Raw genomic sequence first — 20,000 nt, forward strand, 5'->3', positions numbered from 1 at the left:
CGGTTCTTAGCACGACTGTTTGTGTGTCTTGTTTTTCATTTTACGTGCATTTGGAAAACGACATGTTCTTGGGCGTGCTTACACTTGTTTAAGAATGTCACTGAAGCAAAGTATCTCTTGCTTAACAATCGAGATTTGCTTGATTTATAAACACTTTCTCTTTTCGAAATTGCGAATCGAAATTTGCTTGATTTATAAACACTGTCTTTTTTTCGAAATTGCTATAGTGGTATTAAATTTGCATCTCTGTTTCATTTCAGGACCCAGTGAGGAAAAAGCTTGTTTTTTCCGAAAAGAAAAAGAAAGTTTATGATAAAAAAATCTGCGCGAAAAGTAAAAAGAGGAGAACAGTGCCATGAAATAGTAACATGTAACAGCGTCACGTGACTTGGTTGAAAAACTTCGCTGCACTTTGTCACATTATAGTGAAGTTCGTTCGATATTTTTTAAATGCTGGTCTGAACTCGGACTTGGCTTTGGTGGTAAACCATTCTTGCCATAAACTCGTCAGACGATGTCGAATCGTAGCGGAAGCTTTGATACAAAAAATGAAATAAGATGCCATTTCGAGAGGTTCAAAGGGCAACGGATTTTTCTTAAGTTTGTGTTTATCGTGCGCGTGATCAAAGGATTAATTGGGCTTATGCGGTTTCAGAAAGTTCCTTCTCTCTCTTCCTCTCCACTTATTAGGGCCGTTTATACGAGAGAAAATAAGCCGCGGCTTACGTAAGCCGCGAAAGGAACTATTTATACGAGTATAAACTCCAAGGCCAGGAGAAGACGCGGCTTGAGAAAGCCGTGAACGTAGATTTTGTACCATTTATACGGGGTGTTCGCGGCTTACGTAAGCCGCGGCTTATTTTCTCTCGTATAAACGGCCCTAATGTTGTTTATTGCTAAAATAAATCTCTTTGTCTATTGCAAACACAACATATGCACTCATCGTCTGTCCATTGTGCAAGTTTACACGTGCCCACCTCCCAGACTCGTCTCCAGCAGCCAGCTTTGCTTGCAATGACAGTGTCGAGACAGTGAATAACGGCTAAGAAAACAGTGATTAAGAATCAGTTTATTATCAACTACCTAAGGCTTATACATAAAAAAAAAATCACTGGAAAACAGTACTACTGACTGGTGGTTCATTTACCAAATGTAAAAATTAAGCCGTTTTTGATAAGTTCTGAAAGTAAAATGAAAACAATGCAAAATGTGTTTTGCAAACCGCAGCCTTATTAAGCGTCGTTTAGATAATCGACCCTGTAATTTTCAAATAATTGCGCATGTCAAGAATGAGTGTTTCAATAAAAAGTTCATTATAAATTCTCGTTTAAAAAAGCCTAGAAATTAGATGGTGGAAAGTTGGTCAGTCTCACTGTCAATCCTCTGAACCAGTGCGATTCGGAGTTCACAAGAATAGAATTTTAAAAAGTGCTTTGTTTGTCCATCATTGGTCTCCTTTTCGAGGATGAGATAGACACGTTGGGGAATCTTTTGCTGTCGGTTTATGACAATTATTCAGACATTGAAACTAAACCATAGTGCAAATATTGGGATATTCCAGCAGTGAAGCAAGTGACCTTATTCGCGTTGTTAGGGTTGGACTGGAACTAGCATGGTTGCACACTGGCATTCCCGCGCACGCGCAATTGACTCAATTCCACCCTCGTTCCAGTCCAACCGAAAAAAATAATACACGGAATAACAGAAATAAAAGTTACTAATTTACTTCTAAAGTTTGATAATTGAAAGGGTTCTTAGCGGTCTTCATCGCCTTGCGACCAAGATAAGCCACCCCAATCAAAGCCATGATGGAGGCCACGGTCAACGCCACAAGGAGCAAATTGGTTGCAGTTGGCATTATGCTGGAACCTGAAACAACCACAAAATGCCGATTAGTTGCTGAATGGTAAATTCCCACTGAAACTTTGATCTCTCTCGACTCACTGTTTTTCAGGTCTTGAATGAATTGTACTTTTGTGATCGTTCATCAAGCTACTCATAAATTGTGACAAGAGTATTCGGGTAAATCTTCTGAGCAGAAATGTGCAGCGAGTGCATTGTTCGGAAGTTAGGGGGATTTCAATCCGCGAGGTGTTATTGATGAAAAAGATACTGTGCAGTAATTTTCTTCGGCGTAATTTGTTTTGACAATGAGCCCGGTCTAAAAGTCAGTGTAATTCGTAAAGATGAACGATCCCTTTTGCATTTTTCCTACGAATTTTGTTAAAAGGCGCCCTTTACGAAATTCAAGTAGCTGCCCATCGAAGGCAGGAACACTTACGTTTGTGTGGAGTCTTAGCCTTGACTTCTTGTTTGATCCCTGATCTCTTGGCATGAGGTGACACCATATTTAGCCGGTTTTGTCTTCTGTTTTCTTTTCCGGTATTGAAGTCAAGAATAAAGGGACCTTCACTGACATCGACAGTGGCGAGCACGCCTTTCTTTATTGGCCTCCCTGTGGCACGCTTCATGACGCGACGCTGTGGAGCTGCATCATTCTTCTGCGCTGGAAGCTTGGCGTGATCGTGAACTTTGTTATTTCTTGCTACAGGCTTTTTAGGTACAGCTTCCTTTGCCTTAGCGTTCTTTCCTATCGACTGAGACATTGGTTTCTCAGCAAGGGTTTTCCTTCTTGAAGTTTGAAGCGGTGGTATTTTCACGGTGTGAGCCACAAGATTCCTACTCTTCCCAGGGTTGTCTCTCACCACAGAACTGTTGTCATTAATACAGCCTTTAGCACAGCGGGAATTCTTGTCATTGACGTCGCAGACGTGAACTCGGCAATGGACAAAAACGTAGTCATGATCACCCAGAAACTCAAAAGCTTCGAAGCTGAAGCGGACTTTAGTAGGATCGGATGAGGCGTGAAACTGCACACTGGGATCTCGAGGGCAACTGGGGAGAAATTTAAGCATATTTTCTTTTCCAACTGAATTCATCAAATACTTCCCGCCTATACGTTCTTGGAGTATTACACGTACTACATTGTTGAAAACTTGGTGTTCGTGTTAAGAAAAGGATGGTTTTAATCCCTATAACCGTTGGTATCTAATAATTACTTTTTTATCCTGGTAATTGAGAGTGAGATTCAGTAATTCGAAACTATGTAGTTGACGCGAAAGCTTTGTGTTTACAGAAGTTAATAAAGTCATAGTTATCAATCAGGCCCCATTTGTTCAAAAGGCAGATAGCACTATCCACTGGATAAGTCACATTCTGACTCCACTGACACGAGGAATAAAAAATGAAATAGTTTATTAGGAAAGTGCAGTCAGCCATCTGATGGTTACAAGTGCCGCGTATGGAAATAAGCATAATACAAGGATACTTTATAACGAACTAAGTCTAGGCAATAGACAATCAAAACTTAATGTACCACGCCAGATACGAAAAACCACCAAAAAACCACTCCTTATTTGTGGCCAAAAAAGGTGGAAACGTATTCCTCATCTAATGCAGTGGCACTGAACCTCGAGGAAAAGGCATAATACATTACCTACACTACCCTTCCATAATAAAATAAACAAAAAAAAATAGAAAGGAAAGCCACCAGAAGGACTGACTGATGTAGAATGACAGAAATCACCCGCCAAAAACCCTAAATAGTCACCCAAGTCACATGACCGAACCCAAGCCTCTCAACCGTGCCGTAAGAATATCAATTTCTGACTAATTCGTTCCCAGATCACTCAAACGTCAGAAATTTTATAGCGCAATTGCTTTCTCTGTGACTTATTCACTGGATAGTGACTTTGCCGGCGTATAGCGCTATCGTCCATCGTTTGAACAACTGGGGTCAGGATGGTATCCTCATTTTCTATACCTCAGTGACTTCTCGGGACCCTCACCTTATATATCCCTCAGAACAAAAGAAGCTATGATGGCCACCGTATCGGTGGAAAGGTTTTTTCGTCCGGAACTTTATCTCCACCAACACGACGGCGTTGATGACGTAACGTACGAATCAGAGCTCTTTAAGAAATGATGATTTGCAGATTGTGGTCTCACATAAAATCAGTTTTATCGTTATCTTACCCTTTCACGATCAGGGGATGTCTGAATTTCATGGTTGCCTCGTGGTCCTGCATGGGGGTTGAGCAGCAATTGGATAAAAATATCTTGAGATCTGTTTCGCGAGTATCCAGTGATGCTTGTACATACACCCTCTGGCGGAGTTGCACAGTTATGGGAAAGTCTGCTTGCGTGTATTTGGGTTGCAAAGCCTTGGCGACCGGGCCTCCTCCGTAAGTCTTATCTTTGAAGATATCTAAACTTAGCGCGTAGTTTCCACGTCCCTTAACGTAGACATGGATCTTGTGAGCAACGGGTTTTAAGCCAACCACATGAACGATTTCTAAATCATTGAAGTAACAACTGAACGGAACCTTGATCTCGTTTTTACCCACTCGAGTGACAACGTCAGTGTCGTCGTCGGGTGATTCCAACACCCTATTGGTGTAAACAATAAAGTTCTTGTACACGTGGGACCTCGTGCCACACCCTGTCACGTTCGTGGATAGGATATAATGTGTAGCGTTACTACGAGCTTTACAGGTTGGATCCAAGAGGCTTAGGTGTTCCTGGGTGAGGTTGTGGATAAGGTTTTTGGGTAAGACAATTTTCATGTGATTTGGCTCGCAGGAAAGGTGGGCACCATGCGCTGAAAAAGAAAACATAACAAAAAGAAAAAGTAAACTTGTCACTTGTCTACATGATGATGGTAATGATGTTAAGGATCATAATGATGAAGCTGTGATGAAGAGTGACGATCACATTTCCTCTCATATTGCGTTTCATTCGCAGCTTCAATTTCTGAAATTGTCTCACCTTTACACGTTCTCTGGTCACTTGTATCCAAGTAAAGTGGAGATGGGCATTCGCAGCGGTAGCTTCCAGGAAGATTTTTACAGATGTGACTGCAAAATCCATTAGTGATGTTACATTCATTCACATCTGTGATGAAACCGAGAGATGAAGATGTGTCAGGAAAAAGTTAGTGAGAGACTGGGATAAGATGACGACCATTGACGGGATGATTGTTGTATCTTTAGAAAGGCATTCTTTACCCTCCTGCACTGCAAAGGGTTCAAATATTCTCACACTCTTTATTCTCTTTACCTGTTATTTTAATTGCAATTTTCCTACTTAACCCTTTCACCCCTAGACCGGCCATACTTAGTATTTTACTGTGTCTAACGCCAGAGTATTTTATACTGTTTAACGCCAGACGATTTTCCTCGTCGATGGGGAACCTTCAGGAGTCAATGGGTTAAGGGTCAGCCATTACTTACTTTAAAATCTCGAGAGAGCTGGATCGAGGAGAAGATGACGTCAAAGATTCACTTGTCAAAGAATACAATGCGTGTGTACGCGGCTGAATTCATATGCAGCACGGGAGTTTCAAGTTTTTAGACTTTTGTTTAGCAAATACAAGAAGCTGCATTTACGCACTGAAAGTTTAAGCTAGTGAATAAATGGCGTCACTTTTCCCAGATACAACCCGCTGAGGTCCAATACGTCAGTTTTGATCGTGAATAATGGCGGACCCTGAAATCCAAAGCTTACAATTGAAGTAAACAGCCTTTGGATAACAATCAAAGCTCACAATTTTGCCAGTCCGGGGTTAAGCAAACACTTTTAAAATCTGAAGGAAAAAAGAGTGATTTTTATCATAGTAGCACTTTAAGTCCGTTAAGTGAATCTTCAAGCTGCATCACCACCATTCGTATTGTAACGTCTCGGCATACCATAGTCATTGCTTGTAAAACGCTGGTGAAGAAGGCAGGGTCTTTCGAAATATTAGCTTTTTATATTATTATACATTCCATCAGCGTTCAATCAGCCATGCTGTTTTTGGTTCTTATATTATTTATATGGCTGATTATATCCTTCACCATGATCCGGTGCCTCAGTTTTGTTACACTCATGATCCATGCTTAAAGAGCAAACCGCTCTATTCCAAAGGATGCTTATTAGTTTCATTTAGTATACGTACCAACACACGAAAATGTTAGAGCGTCGTCTGTCCAAGAGCCATCCATATCGCAACGTTTTTCGGGTGGACCATTGCCCTTGTAGCCGCGGGAACAATCGAAGGAACAGACGGTACCCGGGACACTTGGCCCACTGGTGCAGGAGTGATCTGTGTGAGCCTTTGGTCCTACACGAAGGGCGGGACAGTTTACTGCTCCTGGTGCTTGCACTGAAAAAAAAAATGGGAAAAATAACCAAAATATAATTTGAGCGATGGAAATATCTTGAAAATTTCCACAACTAGCGGGGGAAACGTAGAGCTCAGTGCATGACAGTCTTTCCCTGAGTAGTTTAATCAATCATTTGGATCCTGGCAGTATAGCAAGAAGATGTCATTTGGACCTACTTAGATGACCTAGCCCCCTACAGTCTCCTACAGCTAAGCAGCAGAGAATCTGAACTTGAAATCGCAAGGTCATGGATTTACATCTGATAGTGCACTCTGAAGTTTTCCGAGTGTACTTGTATCGTTATTGATAAATAGAAGGCTCAATCAAATGTCTTAAAATAAATCACAACAAAGAAACTAAAAAGGTTAAAAATGTTTAGTCTTGCCTCACAAGTAGAAAAATAACTTTTGAGCCATGTATATAATTAAATGGTAGAGGTGAAGTGGGAATGAACTAAAAACGAGAAGATGATTCCACGCATAGCTGAGTTACTTAGAAAACACTTCCCAGAGAAATGACTGAATAATTATTTGACAACCAGCATCATTGATCGTTTAAGGTATTTTGCCCAGTTAACCAGGACAAATGTGTATGGTGCAGTTTCAGTTGCAGTTGCAGTCGGCTGGGTTTCCTCTTTCTCTAATGTTCTCTAATATTTCTGACTATAATTGTCATTGTAACAAAAAATGACACCTCAGTCAAAAATATGGAAATATGCTCTTCTTCTTTAGATCTACCCCTGACGGTTTTCTTAGGAACAGTGATTTTGCCAGGGGCCCAGATATGTACCTTTGTAAAACTCAAGACTATCGGTAATTTTAACAGATTTTGCAGAAAAAAAGAAAGTAGATCATCTATAAAGGATTGCATGATTGGGTGGATAATGACATGAATTTTTCACAAAACAGCTAAATAGGCTTTACATGGCTTTCAAAAGCAAATGCGAAGGAAGTGTCTGTTCCAATTGTTTTATCGTGTGAATAAGGAGCAGATTCTAGCTCCCTCAAAAGTTTTTTTCCTACCCTTGATTTGTTACTTTAACTTGGAACAATCTCAGGATTCTAGGCAGTTGACATTTAACCACAAATGAATCAGAGAAGTTTTCAACTCACGTTTTTCAGCCACCAGTTCACCTGAAAGGCAGAGAAGGAGAAATACAAAAAAACGAGACATTTGCCGGTTCTTCTTGAGAGCTGGAAAGATAGAGATCTTTCCCACACCCAGTGAAATTCAACTTAAGTCAACAAACTGGATTTTAAAAGCAATTGTTTTGGCGAAATTAAGCTTACACGTCTTGATTAGCATAATATCAAACTCCCACGGCATACCAACAGTTGATATAACAAAAAATGCCGGTGATGGAGGAGGGATTTTTTCTGGCGTCAAAAGACCATGCTGTGTACACAAGTTGGGTGGAATGCTAGCTTAACGAAAACAAATCAAAGGCCACTTGGCTTTTCATCAATAGAAATTCCACCGTCACCGAGATAGTAAATTAAGTGCGACTTACTCTTTCCACAAAGAATTTACGAATATCTTGGGCAAAGCCGATAGAGCCAGAAAAAAAAAAGTGGCAACGTAACTAACAAATCCACTCAATCAGATTTAGTCCGCGCGACTTTGCAACATTCATCTTTTTGTACACCCTGGTGACATAAACAAACTGGACTTCTGCTTTGAAGAAATTGCACAAGCAATTTAAAAACAAGAACCACTGATTGAGGCATTTACCCGTGTGTTTATAGAGGGGTATAATAGTTGGGACATTGTACAGCACTCTCGAAGAATAAGTTGCTCTCGATCACACCTCAACTTATTACGCTTCTGCTATGCTCTCCAAAATTTGTTTGTAGAACATAACGACTCGGTGTTCGACTCAATACGATTTAATGCAAGATGAAGCTATTTTTGTTCACTTTAGAAGGCCTGATTAAAAATAAATTTAATGGAAAAAAAAACGTGGCAGTATGAAATGCTGTAAATAATGGCTTTAAGTAGATGGTAAACAACACCGTTTCTGGGGGTCTATTCAGATATGACGTCAAAATGCATCCGGATTGGACTAAGAAGGCCAGTTAAATGTGAATTCAACGAATCGTGATTGGCAAACTCGCTTCAAGTATCTAGGCCCAGATAGAGAGTCTCACAAGTGATCGAAAGGTAGATTCATTAAGATGATAGCTTCACGCAAGTATGTGTATAAGTTACAATGTGATAGAGACAAAAATTCAGATGAGAGGGAACCGGGGAAGGGTTACAAATTTCTCTAATTTTTGCCGATGGTGTTCGTCAAGTTCCGACTTTGTCTTGTTTCAAGAAGTACAATGCAAAAATATTCCAACTAACTTAGGCGTAACATTACAATTTGGAGCTCTTTTATCCGGTGCTGAACGGATGTGTATTGAATCTAGATTCTCAGTTCTGAGTGAAGAATCTCCTTCAAAGAAACGGACAATAAATGTCATTTAATTCCACTGTCTGTTTACTTGTGTTTTTTTAATACTCCCGTCACGAGGAAGATTTGATATCATGCAGACACGATAAAACTATGGTAATGTTAAAATAGAAATGGCTCGGTTTCTTTGTATTGAATAGACTATGCAGATCACCAAAATGACGTACATCGGAGAGTGTAAAGTGCAGTTTGCAGGTTAGGGATGCAGGTCATTGTTTTACCATAGCTGAAACAACCCAAACCTTTTCAAAAATCCTAACCTTAGGCTTAAATATTATTTTTTTTAGGCCTTGTGTTGGCATTAATAAAGGTTTGGGTTGTTTCAGCTACGGTGAAACAATGACATCCAACCCTTACCTGCAACCTGCACTCTGCAGTTTCAGTTACACCCTCCAGACGTACACGTCGATGAGAAAGATGTGGCCGAAAAGAAAATGCGAAAACACTTTGTATTAGATGTTCCCTCCCTCTCATTGCTGCTTGTTTCGTGATTTTTTGTTTCTTGCTTCTATGCTGTAAGAGAAAGACTGTATAGTTTCAATTCGAGCCTTTCAGCTTTTAAAATAAACATGAAACGAAGCAAGTGCATAACGCTATTTGCCTTTATTGATGGTCAGTCCAGAAAAAAATCCAGAAATAGTGGGAAAAGACTTATCAAAGAGCAACGCCACAAATCGGTTCCAAAAAATTACAGAAAATTGATGACCTGTGAAATTTCTTCAAAATCCCCTTAAAAAATCATTGATTGAGTGTGTCTAGAGCAAGTTTCAATCGAGCGTCGTAAGACCAAAGCCAAAATAATTACTTTAGCCAATCAAAAAAGGACGGAGACAATCCAGTAAACCAATCAAAACTCGAAGTAATTACACATAGCCGACACAAAGCGCGGGAAAATGTGCACGCGCGAGCCGCGATTGGTTTTGGTTTCACTTCTGATTGGTTGAAAAAGTGGTGCGAGAACTTTTAACCAATCACTGAGTGAAGTAATGCAACACCAAAGCAATTCGCTAATTACTTTCGACACTCAATTGAAAATCACTTCAACATGCAATATTCGTCGATTTGTCCAGAAATGCGCATAATTAGATGCACGCGGATTTCAATAAGCGTCACAAGGTGTCCCCTTGATCTTTTCTATAACATGAACATCACTTGTGTCTCGAATACAGACAAGCAACGTCACAAAGCGTCTCTCAAATGCTGCTCCTCAGGTAACGATAAACTTTTTCATTTACCCTGACTTAGAAACAACCCTAACCCTTACACTAACATTATGGTTAGGAATATGTAGCAAAGGCTTAGTCTTGGGCAAATAGGCAGCGTTTACACGAAGGCGGTTTCACATCGACATGGTTTCACGACTTGGAAACCGCGTCAAAATAGACGCGGTTTAATTGGAAGTGTTTACACGGAACCGTTTTCGCCAGAAAACCAAAGTCTTGATGGTATAAACAAGCGCTCCACTACGTGCTAAATTCACCATTTTGAATTGAACAATGCGAATTTCGCGCTAAAATAGTAACCGTATTCAAATCGATGCGGTTTCGCTGTTAACACGGCAGGTGAAACCGAATCGTTTCAAAAACGCCCCACTTATGGCAGAGTTCACAAATTGACCGGGTTTCGCCAACGGTTTCGATCGGTGTCGTGTAAACAGAAGGCTTAAACGCATCGAAACCGATGCGGTTACAAATGAAACCGCGTTCGCATAAACGCTGCCTTAAACTGACACTTCTTGTTGGATGTCAAAATTGGGCCTCCATCTAATTATGTGCATTTCTGGACATAAGTGGATATTTCTTGCCGGAGTAATGTATTTTTGGTTTGCATCCACGTGATGATATGAGACTGCCATGTTTTTGTGCAAAACAATAGAAAATGGCCCCACAACTTTTACATAACAAAAGAGTCCAATTCCCAAAAGACATTTTACTGCATCGTTCCGTACATCAACATGGTCGCTGTGACATCATATGCAAACCATCAATGGTTTCTTATGACTGGTTGACGATCTTGTATCTTCGGCTGCGTTTCATCACACGTGTGACGTGTATCACACCCACGAAAGCCAACACACTTGCCACTGCAATGACCACCATCAGCCCATTTGTTACGCGTGGATCCCATCCTGAAGGCAAAAACACAAATTATAAACTAACGGATAAACGACCCTAGATTCTGAACAATACTGCCTACTATTTCTGTATTAACGTCTTCACTGTCCTTCGAGAGACTAAACCAAACTCGCATAAAAAGGGAGGAAATAAACATTTATCTACTGGAAATAACTATTTTCTAGGAAGTTACGGTTTTTGTGGTAAATTGATAGGTGTAAACTGCAGCTTGGTTACAACTTGCTTAAAAATAACCGGCCAGATTCATACTCTGTAACTTTGAACTGAGCTGAACAGGTCGGGTTGTATTAACGCCTCACCTTGCCTCTCCTTTTCGCCATCGTCCTCTGCCAGCGTTGACTGATCCTGCTGAGGGCCTTTTAAAGAGATATCTGGGCTATCATCGACAGTAGCCTCGCTTAAGGAGAAGGGGCCCTTAGAGATCATATACTCGGGGTCCTTATTCCCGATCACTTCGCGCTTGTCGCGATGCTGCGATTGTTCCTTTTGCTTCTCCACGACAGCATACGGTGGGTTAACGTGAAGTCCTGGAATGCAACCTTTGGAGCAACGCGAATCGGGATCATCTGCTTTACAAACCACCACACTGCAATGAAGATACACAAAGGGGAATTCTCCAATAAACTTAAAGGATTCCACGCTAAAGCGTTGGCTTTGATGAGAAGAGGAATTCACCATCATGACCGTGTCGTCCACTGGACACCTGGTATAAAATTAAGCAAACAATTATTATTAATATCACTCTCCTCCCATTCCTAATCCCAAATGGGAATTTCCATCCCCATTCCTCCAATCCCAAAAGCTATATTTCCGTTGAAGTATCACATAGGAATCAACTAACTCGTCGGCTTGGAGACCTCTATCCACAAGGAGTTTCTTCGGGAATAAAGTAAATTAAAGTAAAGTAACCATATTTAACGTCGATAACTCGTAACAGTAATTCAATTGCCAAACCTGAGGTCGACGGTGCTCTCATTTTATTCCCCCCTCTCCATCGATGCATCAGTGCTCCGTTTTACGGGTATTTAAAGCTACTAAGCTACACGGAAAGGAAAGAAGTCGAAACAAGGATGCGAGATCCGGGAATCGAACTCAGGACCTCTTGCACCAAGGTCGCACACTAACCGACTGTGCCGTCCTTGCTCCTCTACTATGCCATCCTTGCCATCCTTGAATTTTTCATTCTACCCAACAACGACATGATGATATATTTTTTTCAGTCATGGTCATGCCTTCTCTTCTTCCCGACACTTTTTCACCTCTACCCCATAGCACTTTTTCCGAGACAATAACTTTGAAGAAGATAGTGGAGGGATACCGATAAGAAAACGTAAGACACTTGTTAAAAGTAAACTCTTCTCATATTAAGGCAGGATATTTCCCAAGTGCTACACCATCCTACTCACCCTTCATGAATCATTTCGTGTCTGAATCTGTGTTCCTTGTTATGGTCAGCGGTAGGTGTAGAGCAACAATTTCCCGCCAGGACTTGCAAGCTCTGATCCAAGGTTGCTATGGATACTTCAAAGTACAGGCGCTCGCGGTACGCTACTTCCACTGGGAAATCATCCCACGAGTATTTACTCTTGTAGTTTTCATCGTGATAAAAATCCATCCGGACAGAAAATCGACCATAACTATGAGAAAAAATAATAACTATATGAAATCAAAGCAAGAACTCTACAAAATTAATTTACACAAATTTATTTGCCTTAATTCTCAGTCTATTTCAAATTTTGTCAGTCGATCGCAATTTTAAAGAAGAGAACATATTTTACCCATCTTCGTTTAGGTACAGTTGCTTTACTTCCGGTTTGATTCCCACAGCGGAAGTAATGCCGTTATTTAGGTAGTAACAGCAAAACGGGATATCAAACTCGTCCTCTCCTACTCGAGTAAATATGCTGCCAGGGGATGCCTTTTTCTCCACAATTCTGTTGCTGTACGCAATGAAGTTTGGCGTGCTACGTCGTTTAGTGCCACATTTGTCCAATGCTGTATCAAAAATGTAGTGAGTAGGTGTCTCTATGACGGGACATGCGGGATCCAGCAGGCTCAGGAAGTCACCTTGGAGGTCACGCAGAGCCGTTTTGGGTACAGTCACTTCTATAGCGTGAGTGCTGCAGTTCAGGAGAAGACCAACAGCTATAACGATAAAGGCGTTACATGGTCAGTTGAAACAGTCTAAAGCGCATGCGAATTTTTGTTCTTACCGAAGGAGGATCATTGCTATCTGGTTCACAGAGGAGGAACGGGTTCCTTTTTGCACAGGCTCTGGACCTTCAAGACCGCGGTGTTGTTTGCGAGTGCTTCCTTTGTTCGTTTACCTTTTGACCAATTGATTGTTTTTTCTCTTCTTTAAATCAAAGTGTAACAACGTCAAGAAAAACCCAGGCATACATGCAAATTTACGCACCTCTACAATTGTGGTTATCGTCGGAGAGTTCAAGTGGCTTTGGGCATGCGCAGTGGTGTCCTCCATCGTCATTAACACACTCATGGCTGCACCCGCCATTTTGGTATTTGCATTCATTGATATCTGAAGAAACAATTGCATATAATGACAATTTTATTAAGAATCCACCAACTGATGACATGAAACCCACACACATAATGATCCGTTGTATCCTGTCCCTTGCTAGCAAAAAAGACGGCATTGCATTTTGTAACTATGAGGATGCATTTCATTCCCCTTCCTTGCAAAGTTTTGGTGTTCTCATTTCCATCATTCTACCTTGGCAGCTGATTAGTCCACTGGATGGTGACCATACTCCTTGAGCATCACAATTCTGGAAAGGTGGTCCGGTTAGTTTGTACTTAGGTGGACAGGACAAGGTACAAACTGTCCCAGGGGGACTGGGTACTTGAGTACATGTGGCTTCACTGACGCTAACATTTGGACCAACAGAAAACGGATTACAGGAACTACCTGCAACGAAAAACGTAACGTAGAAACTGAATCACATTAAAGTGGAATTCTCTTGAACACTGACAAAGAATAAAAAGTAAGCTAGTGAAACAAATTGGAGAAAAACAGAAATAGAAACTTTAATCAAGTCTCACCTCCTTATATAACAGTACAATGAGGTACTTTTGTTCAGTAGTAAGTGATAATTTAATATAGTAGAAAATATCACAAGTACGTAACAGTAATGGAAACTGCACAGCATCTCAGCAAACATTAAACTTTCCTAGTCTTGTTCTGTAAATTTTGCGGGTAAACACAAATCGATTTGATCTTTTATGGGATCAAATGTTATATATTTTATGATTTAAGGGGTACTTTTTCTCGATCAAAGTGTGCAACCTTAGTGTGCACCAGATCTCAAAGCTGAAATTTCAGTTCCTGTAAACTAAACTTTGGCCTGTTCCCACGAATTTTCTGTATTTCAGGGGTAAACATTGCTAGCGAAGGTGTGCTAGAATACTACAGGTGTTTAGCCATTTAAAGTGTGTTATGTCGTAGTTTTTCCAAGTAAGAAAATGTTTGCCTCTCACCGATTTGCGCGATTTGCAAAATCGCAGGGTGTTTTTTAACAACACCCAGGGTGTGTTCTTATCGCAAACTCTATGTTTTTCCTGACATACAAACACAAACAAACCTTGATTTGTTCGTTAGAGCGACTTTCGTATGACCTTGAAAAATAAACGTAAAACAGAACGTGAACAAAAATGCAAAACATCTTATTGGCTTATCGAATAAATACAAACGAGCGTGTATTTTCATTGGCTTAGCGAGCGCGGGTGAAAACAACGTCATCTCTCCATGGAACTTTCTGGAAAGCGATCGGTCTTTCGCTTTGACGTCATTTGAAATGCAGTAATGTGATTGGGCAATCGAAATGTTTACTACCCATATTAGGAGTTTCCTTGGCGGGAATAAAGAGAAGCTTTGTTTTAATCCTGTCAAAATTGGTCCATGAAACAAACTGCGAACACTTTTTCAAGGTCATACAAAAGTCGCTCTAGCACTACACCGTTTTTAGAGAACACACCTAATTCATGAGTGTGCTATTGAAACTGTTGATCGGGAGTACAATGTTATGTTTTTTTTTTAACATTATGCTCGCATAAGTTCATTTCTCTTTCCCAGGGCTTCTCGGTATCTTCATGAAAAAGGAGGTTTCCTTGAAACCGCATTCAATCCTTTCGATCCTATCCATTTTTTTTTGTTCATTTAGTTTAATCCGTCTATGATTATTTAACCTCGTAGTGCAAGTTTGGCAGCTTTGTAACGCACAGCAAACAACTCCAATTTCATGATAATTTATGTCATTCTTTACTGTCAATTTTCTCTGTAGCGGATAATGGATGAGCGTCATTCAACTTTTTAAATGCACTTACATTTAAATCCTAGATCAAGTCATTCCATGAAAAAAGCTCTCGTCCTACTTGCACATTCCAAAAGTTAGTATAGTTTACCACACAATGCCATTGAGGAAAAATCTTCACCCCTACAAGGTATCGTTTTCGTTTTACAAAAAAAGGGCGTTTCTTGTAAAATTAATTAAAGATTGTTTTTAAGGCCTGAGCCATTACAGATTTAAGTTAAGAAAAGAGAGTGAGAGAGAAAGAAAAAAAGTCAAAAGACTTTTACCGAATCAGTTGATCGAAAGCACAACAAGCTAGGGAAGTCGATCGGCAAATACTGAAAAGGGAGTGCAAGATAATTCCTGGAACTAATTCTGTCCGTATCATTTTGCCTCAGATGCTCGCAGACTTGATGATAATTTTCTTCTTTTTCTTTTTTAATTGTTCATGATGGATTGTCTATTCCTAATGTTTCGCACCCTTCGGTGGGTATAATCTATAATCTTATCTATTGCTATAGTATAACTCGCTTACCTGGTTGGCCTATATCAGGCACGGCATCTCTCTTAATGCGATCTTCTGCTGTGCTGAAGATGATAAGTGAGAAAAGAACCATTAAGCCCCGCATTTTACAAAATAAGGCTAAAACCTAATCTTTTTTAGCCTTTTCGAAGCACTCCTCGGCAGGCCTTTCCTTGCAAACTCGGCGGAAGGGGTGACGGTATTTTTGTTGGGGCTTTAACTTTAGCTTTATTTTTCGTGATAAAGACTCCCACACACTTCATTGTAAAACAAAGAGGGATTTAGAAATAATTGACACATTCCTCGGTACGTTTGCATAGCAATGAAAGCAGGAATTCTGCAAATAGTGTTGTTCTCAAATGTCAACATGTTCGGAGCAATGAAAAATTCCATTGCTGCTAACCTTGCAAAAGCTTCATTGAGAGAGTACCATCACATCTTTAAAGCAGCGAAGTATTCCATTTTTCTCTCGCAAGTACGAGGACAATCATGATTCAGTGCATGCAGTTATCACTGTTATAAGATGGCAAGCTCACAGATACTATTTTTTTCCTGATAAATTTCATTATCTAGATTTTGTGGGCGTTGCTTAGAGACAGTGCCCAATGGAAGCCTAAACACTCGGCCCGGCCGAATGCCGGTACTAAAAAAGCAGGAGTACTAAGTTAACAAAAATACAAGGGGATAAAAACTTGGCACTTGAGTTGTCAGTTTTTACATGTTAAACTTCCCGCCCGCTTATTCATTGACCTCTCCTCTTTTAATACCAATATTCTGTTCACACTATTGTAGTTATCATTTGGATGCAGGCATAAAAGAGAAAGTCAGTGGTCGCCTTCACAGGTTCGGTCGACGAGGCCCCTGAAAAGAGAAGAATTCTACATGGCCCAGATTCTTCAGGCTTCCTAGAACCGATCATTGCTCAAAGAGTCCTCGGTATCAAGCCTCCAGCGGTTAAGATGTAGCTTTGGTTGGGGAAAAACCTAGACCCAGGTTACACATACGACGCGTGTAGCTACCGCAACCCAAACGCAAGCATCCACACAGGAAATAAAAGAATTTTTTCTCTTGCTTTGCATACACTTGCATTTTTGCTTCGTTTGTGTGTTAATCTGGCGTTGGTAGAGCAAATCCATGCCACCTCTGTTGAAGATAAAACCACTGAAGATGGTGACAGCCGTGCCCGCAATTTTTTTGCAATTGGTTTGCATGATTTGCGTGGCAAGTGTGAACCAGGTGTTGAAGTTTCCACGGCTGACAGTATTATGATTTTATTAACTTGAAATTCACATACGACAGCGCAGTTAAAAGAACTACAAGGATAGAGTTTTGAAAAAGTAGCGAGCTTCATAAAAAGAGTTCTCTGCTATTTTCAGATTTAACTGCCTCCGTTTATGTATCAAAATTTGTGACTAAATTTCGAACAAACTTTACTATTTGGAATCTACATCATACATTTCATGTTAAGGCTACATTCGATGAAGATAAAATAATTGTTGACTATTTCATTTCTTTTTTAAATTAGTCACTGAATATTTTAAATATTATTAAGGTGGCTCAAAACACTTTCAACGCTTTCAAGCAACGTTCTTGGTACCATATGAAACTCCAATTATTGCTGAACAAGATGCGGTCATTATTGTGACGTAATAAGTTACCGTGAAAACAGGAAAACCAAGCAAAAACACCTTATATTTTGGCTTTAGTTGCTCATATCTCAAAAAGTAACTCGGTAAACCCCATTTTTTATTACTGGAAAGTGATTACATTCTGATCACTTTCCAGCAAATGAGGTCACCGAGTTACTTTTTGAGATATGAGCAACTAAAGCCAAAACATAGGGTGTTTTTGCTGGGCTTTTCCGTTGCCAAAGTAATATATTACGTCACAATAACGATCGCATCTTGTTTGGAAACAATCGTTGTTTCATATATACCTCTTACTAACCGAGCTTGAGGTCCGTACTGGGCCATAAATGAACGGGAAAAGACAAGGTTCCGTAACTTGCAGTAGGGACCGAGAAAACGAGGCTAGTAAGATATTTATTATATCACTGAGGTCAATCCGGCGCGCGGTCAAGGAAACTATTCAAAGCCAAGCGGAAGGTTTGCCGTGTCACAATCCGTGTCAAAATCCAAAAAACTAAATCTTCTTGGCTGTTTGAAATAGCTGCTTGCAAGATTCAAACAGTTTTACAAGTTTAATGTAACAGAAACGACATGAAAAACTTGCTAGATAATGTTTTATTTAGAGGGCTGGACAGCGGGCTGTACTGTACAATACGGCCCGCTAATTTAACCAATCACAGCGCACGTACTATTTGAGAGGTATTATAATAATGTACCATAACATTGCTGTTACGTGATACAGTGTTGTCGCGTCAATCATTTTAAAGAGAGTGTCTCTTTAAAGTGTTGAAACTAGTTTGAGCCACCTTACGTTTTTTGGGGTAATTTCTCCCATTCTTCTCAAGGACTCTGTTTCTTTGTTCCCCGTGCGATAGGCCTTCGTTGATCTTTTGATCGAAATCTCTAAACTCAGCCTGCATTTAGAAGATCAGATAAAATTCTCCAGTCCAGGCTTTCATGATATCCACATCATGGTTTGCACGCGTTTCATTCGGAAAGAAGAGACAAACAAGAAAGGACGGACTTTTGTTTCTCCGATGCTAGCTTTGAATTTCTTGAATGAGCTTGGTATAGTTATCCACATCTTCATTTTTCTTTTTCTGGCACAACAGGTAAGACATGGCAATGACACATAACACAATCAAGGCAGCCAACATGATAGTAACTGGTACATTTGGACCTAAAAGACGAGCAAAAAAGATTCTTAAATAAGAGGACTATTGTAATAGAATTATGGCTAAACTGTTTAATTAGATATGCGCTAAATACCAAGTGATCACCTACCGAACAATGCGAATTATTGGCCATTGAAAGGGTGAACGTCGGAGAAATAATTTGATTGTAAAACTGAAAGTGTCTCTGCAGTGAAAAGCTTTTAATTAATGTCTGGAAAATTACCTGTGCCTTTTAAGGGCCGTCTCGTTTTCTCTCTACCAGATTTTTGTTCTTTCTCCAAACTGATAGGGCCCTGGGCAAGAGGGTATACGTCATTGGCAGTCTCAGCAGACGATGTGACGTCACGTCTTTGTCGTTCTTCACAATTTCGCACGCACTTGGATTGTCCATCGGAAGCATTGCAAACTCTCACGTGACAATGTAGGAAAACGTAGGCGAATTCACCGATGAACTTGAAAGTTTCAATACTGAATTTATCGGATTTGTGGTCGGATGAAATATATTCAACTGTGTCGTCCACCTTGCAGCTGTAGAGAACAAAATGGTGGTAAAAACAAATCTTTCATTAGATCCGCGAAGAGAGTGGTTCAAGCTTAGTGCCTTTCGCAAATTTGATGTAATGTAAAAATACGGAAAAAGTAAAATGATATAGCTGTTGTTTCATTTTAGTAAGAGAGTACCTACAACTTATGTATCCCAGTCGTAGAGGACGAACTATCTAGCAACATTTGATTTACCCTTATTTAGAAGAGAATAGGAAAAGAGAGTTCTATATTTATCCACCTTTTCAAATTTAGAGAGGCTTTAAGTGGGTATCATCCGAGTATTCACGCCACCCCTACGTAATGTACCATTTATAGTCATCGTAAAGTCACGTTTTGGAGTCGTTTTTACTCTGGCCTCCATAGATACTCCCAGTCGGGAAGACAGGGAGGACCCTGTAGCTTTCCAGACGCGGTCTGTGATTGGAGAACGAACCAATAGGTGATACAACAAAAACAATTCATCAAGCCCTGATAACAAAAGGAACGTTAACAGAACTAAATTTGTGCTACAGAGACCAGAGCGTCTAGATTCGCATTATCATTTACAAGTCCGCCTTACCCGTCTTGAATTATCCGATACTTGGGTTCACTGTTTTTGTTTGGGGAGGGTGTTGCATAACACTCTTTGGCCTGGATGCTAAGTCTGTCGTCAATACTATCAACGGATGCTTTGAAGAAGATTCTTTCCCGCAACGACTTTACAATTGGAAAGTCTTTTCGACGATACGGATCTGCAAAACTGTTGAGAGATAACACTTGTGAATTACATCGTGCATTTGAGATATTTGTTGATCCAATGCTTGGCAGGAGGCTTTAATATTTTGTATCTCTTTTTGTCAACGTAGGGTGTTAGGGTAATCACAAAACCTTGATATATACAATACAATACATACTTAATTGACCGCTCCCCATAGGGGCTTTTCAGGGCCAATGAAACACAACGAAACAACGGAACAGGACAATACCAACTGTTAAGAATCCCAACTGGCCGGACGCAAACCAGTGGCATATTTACAAGTGCAGCT

At 40.2% G+C, this 20,000-nt stretch overlaps 3 protein-coding genes across 3 annotated transcripts in view; 1 reads left to right on the forward strand and 2 right to left on the reverse strand.

The window, feature by feature from the left end:
* Positions 1–914, forward strand: part of LOC138012656 (uncharacterized) — a 14,389-nt gene extending 13,475 nt beyond the window's left edge. Inside the window, exon 9 of the mRNA XM_068859484.1 lies at positions 261–914. Within this exon, the coding sequence (XP_068715585.1) occupies positions 261–359 (99 nt within the window). The 3' untranslated portion in view covers positions 360–914. The remainder of the gene's footprint in view (positions 1–260) is intronic.
* Positions 915–1,052: 138 nt separating this feature from the next.
* Positions 1,053–15,874, reverse strand: LOC137968903 (uncharacterized). The gene is made up of 14 exons (XM_068815371.1): positions 15,639–15,874; positions 13,528–13,722; positions 13,210–13,332; positions 12,572–12,938; positions 12,200–12,430; positions 11,093–11,496; positions 10,660–10,786; positions 8,826–8,884; positions 7,316–7,336; positions 5,996–6,202; positions 4,828–4,953; positions 4,036–4,660; positions 2,282–2,895; positions 1,053–1,869 (listed from the first exon to the last, which is right to left on the reverse strand). The coding sequence occupies exons 1-14, from the start codon at positions 15,730–15,732 to the stop codon at positions 1,718–1,720; spliced, it is 3,345 nt and encodes a 1,114-aa protein (XP_068671472.1). The 5' UTR covers positions 15,733–15,874; the 3' UTR covers positions 1,053–1,717.
* Positions 15,875–16,865: 991 nt separating this feature from the next.
* Positions 16,866–20,000, reverse strand: part of LOC138012655 (ZP domain-containing protein-like) — a 7,902-nt gene continuing 4,767 nt past the window's right edge. Inside the window, exons 4-6 of the mRNA XM_068859483.1 lie at positions 19,535–19,714; positions 18,653–18,957; positions 16,866–18,434 (exon numbers count right to left, since the gene is read on the reverse strand). Coding sequence (XP_068715584.1) covers positions 18,295–18,434; positions 18,653–18,957; positions 19,535–19,714 — 625 coding nt within the window. The 3' untranslated portion in view covers positions 16,866–18,294. The remainder of the gene's footprint in view (positions 18,435–18,652; positions 18,958–19,534; positions 19,715–20,000) is intronic.

Source organism: Montipora foliosa, chromosome 8 (assembly GCF_036669935.1).
Source record: "Montipora foliosa isolate CH-2021 chromosome 8, ASM3666993v2, whole genome shotgun sequence".
NCBI classification, from domain to species: domain Eukaryota; kingdom Metazoa; phylum Cnidaria; class Anthozoa; order Scleractinia; family Acroporidae; genus Montipora; species Montipora foliosa.

Excerpts from the sequence above, each read along its gene's own strand:
- LOC137968903 (XM_068815371.1), bottom strand. The coding sequence starts at position 15,732 with ATGCGGGGCTTAATGGTTCTTTTCTCACTTATCATCTTCAGCACAGCA. Across the intron at positions 13,723-15,638 it reads GCCTGATATAGGCCAACCAG|GTAGTTCCTGTAATCCGTTT; the intron begins GTAAGCGAGTTA and ends TTTTCGTTGCAG. Across the intron at positions 12,431-12,571 it reads CTGTACCTAAACGAAGATGG|TTATGGTCGATTTTCTGTCC; the intron begins GTAAAATATGTT and ends TTTTTCTCATAG.